The sequence below is a fragment of the Microtus ochrogaster genome, chromosome 24 (assembly GCF_000317375.1).
Source record: "Microtus ochrogaster isolate Prairie Vole_2 chromosome 24, MicOch1.0, whole genome shotgun sequence".
NCBI lineage: Eukaryota > Metazoa > Chordata > Mammalia > Rodentia > Cricetidae > Microtus > Microtus ochrogaster.
Window position 1 is genome coordinate 34,866,991 of NC_022024.1, and position 6,295 is coordinate 34,873,285.

At 43.9% G+C, this 6,295-nt stretch overlaps 1 protein-coding gene across 1 annotated transcript in view; it reads left to right on the forward strand.

Annotated features, from left to right (window-relative positions):
• The window catches only part of Washc4 (WASH complex subunit 4), a 51,604-nt gene that overhangs the window by 21,533 nt on the left and 23,776 nt on the right, over window positions 1-6,295 (forward strand). Inside the window, exons 15-18 of the mRNA XM_005358237.2 lie at window positions 2,049-2,174; window positions 4,756-4,863; window positions 5,559-5,705; window positions 5,796-5,875. Of these exons, the coding sequence (XP_005358294.1) occupies window positions 2,049-2,174; window positions 4,756-4,863; window positions 5,559-5,705; window positions 5,796-5,875 (461 nt within the window). The remainder of the gene's footprint in view (window positions 1-2,048; window positions 2,175-4,755; window positions 4,864-5,558; window positions 5,706-5,795; window positions 5,876-6,295) is intronic.

A 6,295-nucleotide genomic window follows, 5' to 3' on the forward strand; every position in this document is an offset into this window, starting at 1 on the left:
GTGTGTGTGTGTGCGCGCGCACTTAAGGGGTCACAGTACAGATGTGGAAATAAGGATACTGGTGGAAGTTGGTTCTCCTTCACCATATGGATCCCAGGCATTGAACTCAGGTTGTCAGGCTTGGCAGCAGGGACCTTACCTACTGAGCCATTGTGCTTTATTCATAATAGCCACAAATTGGAAATACCCTAGGAGACCCTCAACAGAAGAGTGGAAACGAAATCGTGGTGCATTTAAACAATGGGATATTACTCAGCCGTTAAGAAAAATGAAATTTGCAGATAAATAATTGGAATTAGAAAAAAATTATCTGAGTGAGGTAACCCAGACCCCCGAAGGACAAGTACTGTATATTTAATCTTTTATTTGGGAGCTAGCTTTTAAATGTTTGGCATGTGTTCTACAATCTGAATAACCACAGAGGTCAGGTACCGGGGTGGGAGAGGAGGACCTCCCAAGGAAGGGGAAATAGAATGTAGTATTGCGGATTGGTGAAGGGGAAACTAGAATAAGAGAATTAACTTAGAGACTGTGGTACTGTGACACATAAGACCTGTGTAGCTTCCCCCAGAGGGAGCCCCAGCACTGAGATGGCAAAGTCAAATCAGGACCTCCCTTCCCCGCCCCCCCCAGCTGAGCAGCTGTTTGTCACTGATACCAGCTGGCAAAAGGAGAAATCAGTTTTCCCCAGTGAGTGGCACCGGGAATGCCAGCCACACTCCAGGGCAGGCCCCGTGCTCAGGAGTCGTTGGCCAGAGTTGACAAACTCCATGATTGTGCTTTTTGTTTTGGCTTTTCTTAATTTGATGGAGAGAGAACATAAGTTGGGTGGGGAGGGAGCTGGGGAGAACTAGAGGAGGGGAAAACATGATCAAAATATCGTATGAAAGTTTGTTTTAATTTAAAAAGAAACTGAAGAAAAAAATAAATATGGAGTTTTAAACCCTCTGGAGATTTAAATGAAACATGTGAGGGACTGGAAAGATGGCTAAGCAGTTAAAAGAGCTTGTTACTTTTCCAGAGGACCTGAGTTCAGTTTCCACCACCCAACTCTATGTTCACAGCTTACTACCATCTGTAACTCCATCTCCGGCAGATCCAGTGACCTCTTGTGGCCTCTGCACACACCTGCACACATGTACACAGAAGTTTAAATATAAACTCATCCACCGTCTGTTTATTATTTACTCTTATTTCTCTGAGTTTAGCAGCATTCCAGAACACTTCTAAGCTTCAGAAGACTTACTCTGTCAGGAACGAATGGGGACAGAAGGGGATGAGCAGACAGATGTGGACGGTGGGATTGGTTAGAGCAGTGCCTCCTTCCCAGTGCTGTGGCCCTGTGACACTCATGTTGTGGAGACCACCAGGCATAACTTCAGTTTTGTTGCTGCTTCACAAGTGCAGCTTTACCACTGTTAGGAATTGTAATGTAAATGTGTGACGTGGCCGTGAGAAGCACTGGTCTAGGCAGAGGAAGGTGGGCAGTCCTGGTGCTCAGAAGTTCCTTTGTGTGCCTGCATAAAGGAAGCCTCCTCTCGGGTCTCAGTCCTCACTCGGCTCCCTGCTCTGCTGTCAGCAGTGAAGAGGAGGAGGAGTTATCAGATGTGTCCCTGGCACACACAACCCATTTTACTGAGAGGTTTTCTTAAGTGAAAAGACGTTTAAAAGCCGGTATTCATTGCATCAACAGTGCAAACGTCTGGTGTTTGATAGTCCAGGCAACTGTTAAGGGCAGTTTTGAAAGTCAGTGTGGTGTTTTGTCAGGAAGAGTAGTTCTGATTCTTTAAGAATTGACTTCTAAAGGGACTTTGAGTGTTTAGAGAGATGACTGAGAGAAGAGCACTGTGCTCTTCCAGAGGACCCACGTTTAATTCCAGCAGCTCACCACTGCATATAACACCAGTTCCGAGAGATCTAACACCCCCTCTGTTGCACAGACACATAAAATAATAATAGAAATATCGGTTATTGGTATGCTTACATGCATAGAGAACAAAGTCTGGATGAAGCCTGTGATTGTGCTCAGTGTTTATTTTCTTTTGTAGGGCTTCCTATATGCATATAGTATTAGTACCGTCATTAAAACCACAATGAATCTCTACATGTCCATGCAGAAGCCTATGACCAAAACCTCAGTGAAGGCACTGTGCAGGCTCATTGAGCTTCTCAAGGTAAGTCCGTGCTGTGCTATCTGCCTCCGTGACTGAACAGGAGAGTGCTTGTGGTTACGTCAGCACAGACAGGAGAAAGGGAACTTAAAATTGAAAGAAAACACTGAGAAATGTCCATGAATGATAATACAGGCGTTTCTTTATGCGGGTGCGCTAATCGCCTCAGTACCCAGCCTGGCTCACCTTAAATGTGCTCAGATTGGTACTCCCTGATTGTAGTAATAGGAGCAGCGGGGCTGCGTCCCCAACACCCCGCTGCCCGCACGGCTAGCTTTACCTGAAATAATTACACGGACACTGTATTCTTTTAATCACTGCTTGTCCCATTTTTATCTAGCCTCTTTTAGGCTAACTCTCGCACCTGGACTAGCCCATTTTTTATAATCTGTGTAGCACAGCTGGGTGCGCTTACCGGGAAGATTCTAGCCTACGTCCATCCTGGGTCAGAGCTTCATCGCGTATGCCTCAGAGAGCAGAGCTCTCGCCTTTGCCCGCAAGAGTGGAGCATCGTGTCTCTCTGAGGCATCTGCCCCCGAGAGGAGAGCTGTTGAGTCTCTGAGCTCACTTTCTCTTCCTCCCAGAGTTTTGTTTCGTTCACTCCTCCCACCTACGTTCTAACCTATCAGGACAAGCAGCTTCTTTATTTAATCAACCAATGACCTTCCTCCATCACCTGATGTAATCGCTGTTTAGCCGACAGTCAGGAAACCATCTAGCCCAAAGCCTCACTGAGTACTCTCCCAAAAGTGAGAACTGGGTGTGGACTTGCATCTACATTACTGTAAAATGGAGAGAATTGAGGACTGTGTCTAAATCTTCATTGGCAGCTAATCTCAACAGATAGGGAGAGTTCGTCTTGGTGTTACTAGTAATTGTCTTACTCATGGAAGTGTTAATAGACAAGTTGCATGTGCTAATATTTGTGCCATATGCCCATTATTTAGAAGTGTCCATACAAAATGAGGTCAGTTTACATGACACTGTTAATTGTAGTTTAGAGAAAGCACTGTGGTTTTGTTAGGGAGCAGTGTTCTGACAGAGGTGATCATGTGACTTCAGACTTGGTACACTTAATGGAGTGTAAAATGTTTCTTAGCATCAATCCTTGTAGACAAAAGAGACCAGCTATGAAATTAAGATTCAGATTTGTTGGTAAGTTTCTAGTAAACAAAAAGAAAATTTTATTTACTTAGAAGTCTTTTTTTCTTTATTTTTTAAAGTTGTGTTACCAAATACCTTTTTGCTTTCCTCTGAGATGGGGTCTCACTGTATGTATATCAGTGTCTTAGTTAGGGTTACTGTGGCTGTGATGAAACACCATGACCAAAAATGTTTATTTCATTCTCAGTTTTACATAACAGTTCATCAGAAACAGTGAGGGCGGGAACCTGGAGGCAGGAGCTGATGCAGAGGCCATGGAGGGGTGATGCTACATGACTTGTTTCCCGTGGCTTGCTCAGCCTGCTTTCTTATAGAACCAAGGACCACCAGCCAGAGATGGTACCTTCCACAGTGGGCTGGGCCCTTCCCCATCAATCACTAATTAAAAAAAATGCCCTCCAGCTGGATTTATTCTCTCAGTTGAGATTTCTTCCTTTCTGATGACTCTTGCTCGAGTCAAGGTGACATAAAACCAGCAGCACACTCATGGCAGTTCTCCTGCCTCACCCTTCTGAAGACGGGTATAGGCCTGTTTCACCATACCCGGTCTTAAGTCTTTAGTAGGTACAAGTTGTTTTGACAGTTTTTAATAATCAGCACTTAATAGTTAGTGGTAGTGACTTTTTTTAACTTCCTACTTGGGAAAAAAAAGAAAAACAACCCATACTTGCTTTTATTTTGGTTTTCTGTTGCTTGTGCAAAACAAACCAAAACCATATCATTGGGTCATGTGGAATCTGGAGTGCTATGGAAGAGGGTTCTAGTGTCGTTTAGTAGATGTCTTTCTCAAGCATGCCTGTCTTTTCCATCATTATGCTTGTGCCGTTTTGTCTGTCTGTAGGGGCCAGAGCTCAACCTTAGATGTTGATTGAGTTGTGGGTTTTTTTTTTTGTTTGTTTGTTTTTTCAAGACCAGGTTTCTCTGTAGCGTTGGAACCTGTCCTGGAATTCACACTGTAGACCAGGCTGGCCTCGAACTCACAGAGATCCACCTGGCTCTGCCTCCTGAGTGCTAGAATTAAAGTTGTGCACCACCACCGTCTGGCTGATTGATTTTATTTTGAAGCTGTTTTTTGTTTGTTTGTTTTAAAGACAGGGTCCTAGGGCTTACAAATGAGGCTAGCAAGCTCCTATCTGCCTTTTAAGCACTGGGGTTGTAAGCTTGTACTCCCATGCTTGGACATTTTTACCTAGATGTGGGAAATCAGACTTGGTTTTCATGCATTTGAGGTAAACTTGAAGACTGAACCATCTCTGCAGCCTCAGGTTTGTTTGTGTTTGTGTGTGTTTTGATATTTGCCCCCCCCCACCAGTCTCATTTACAGATTTCTTCCTTTGCTTAGGGTCATGAAGGTTTTCTCTAATGATTTTGCTTGTAAGTTTTAAGTTAATTTTTCCTGAGTTCCTTTTGTTTCTTTTAGGCAATAGAGCATATGTTCTACAGGAGAAGCATGGTCGTGGCGGATTCAGTGTCACATATAACCCAACACCTTCAACATCAGGCTCTTAATTCTATTGCTGTAGCCAAGGTATGCAGATTACTGTGTTCTCTGTGCTTGGCGTAACTAAACTGTAGTGTTCTTCTGTTCTATCTGCATTTCCTGATTTAGCCTCTTTATTTTGTTCCTGCAATGGTTTATTTCTGTAGTGCTTTATCCATTGCATTTTGTAATCTTTAGGGTTACCTGAATTGTACCAGAGAATAATTATAATCTCTGGGAAATGACCATGAATGATAATACAGGGTGTGCGTTGATGGCCTCAGCACTCAGCCTGGCTCACCTTAAATGTGCTCAGATTGCTACTCCCTGATGTAATTGGCAGTCAGAGGAAACCATCTAGCCCAAAGCCTAGTTTGTCATAAAGCCTGGGTGTTCATGAACTTCCTGAGTGCTCTCCCAAAAGTGAGAACTGGGTCTACATCACTGTAGCGTGGAGAGAATTGAGGACTGCCTGTGTCTAAATCTTCATTGGCAGCTAATCTCATGAACAGGAAGGGAAAGGTTTTGAGACTCGGTTTTGAATTCTTTCTTGTTAGATGAATGTGACTGTGTTTAAGCCCCGCGTCCGCTGCCCTGGCAGTGCTGAGAGGCAGTTACGGAGCTGATTGAGAGCTCTGCTCCCCTGAGTGTGCCAGGGAGAACAGAATAGAGAACTGGCTTTTTCTCTTGGAACTTAACAATGTTAGAATCGAAACTTAATAATTTTCTGTTTGATCTTTAAGAAAAGAGTAATTTCAGACAAAAAGTATAGTGAACAGCGTCTTGATGTGCTGTCTGCTCTTGTTTTGGCCGAAAACACCCTAAACGGACCAAGTACGAAGCAACGGCGACTTATTGTTTCTTTGGCATTAAGTGTTGGCACACAAATGGTAAGTTTATTACTCTGATTCACAGTTCATGTATTCTAAGAAATTTGGCCTTACTGTGTTATACTTCGTGTTTTCCTTTCTCGCTGATAGAAAACCTTTAAAGACGAAGAGCTCTTTCCCCTTCAAGTGGTCATGAAAAAGCTGGATCTCATCAGTGAGCTCAGAGAACGGTAAGTAGAGCTGGGTGATGCCAGTCAGAACCCTGGGCGACAGAACAGCCTTCTCCCTCTCCTCATCCTCAACACTCCCCTCTCCCGGCCTCCGTTTTACTCTGTGGTCCAGGCTGGCCGCCCAGTGCTGAGATCACAGGCTGTGCCACCACGTTCAGCTCTTGTTCTCTCTGGCAGGGAGAATAGGCATGAGTTCCACAGGGAGCATTAGTTGCTCTGTTACCTCTGTCTTACAGCATTGTCCTGCTCAGCTTTGCTTTCACAGGAGGCATGAGTCCTCTGGAAGAATTGGTTTACATGAGATTGAACAGTGTCCTTCAGAGTATTGGGCAGGTTCTTTAACAATAATAAAATTGTTGTTATTTTATTGGTGTCACTACTGGACACTCAAACTGCTGCTTTATAATAAAGCTTTGTTCG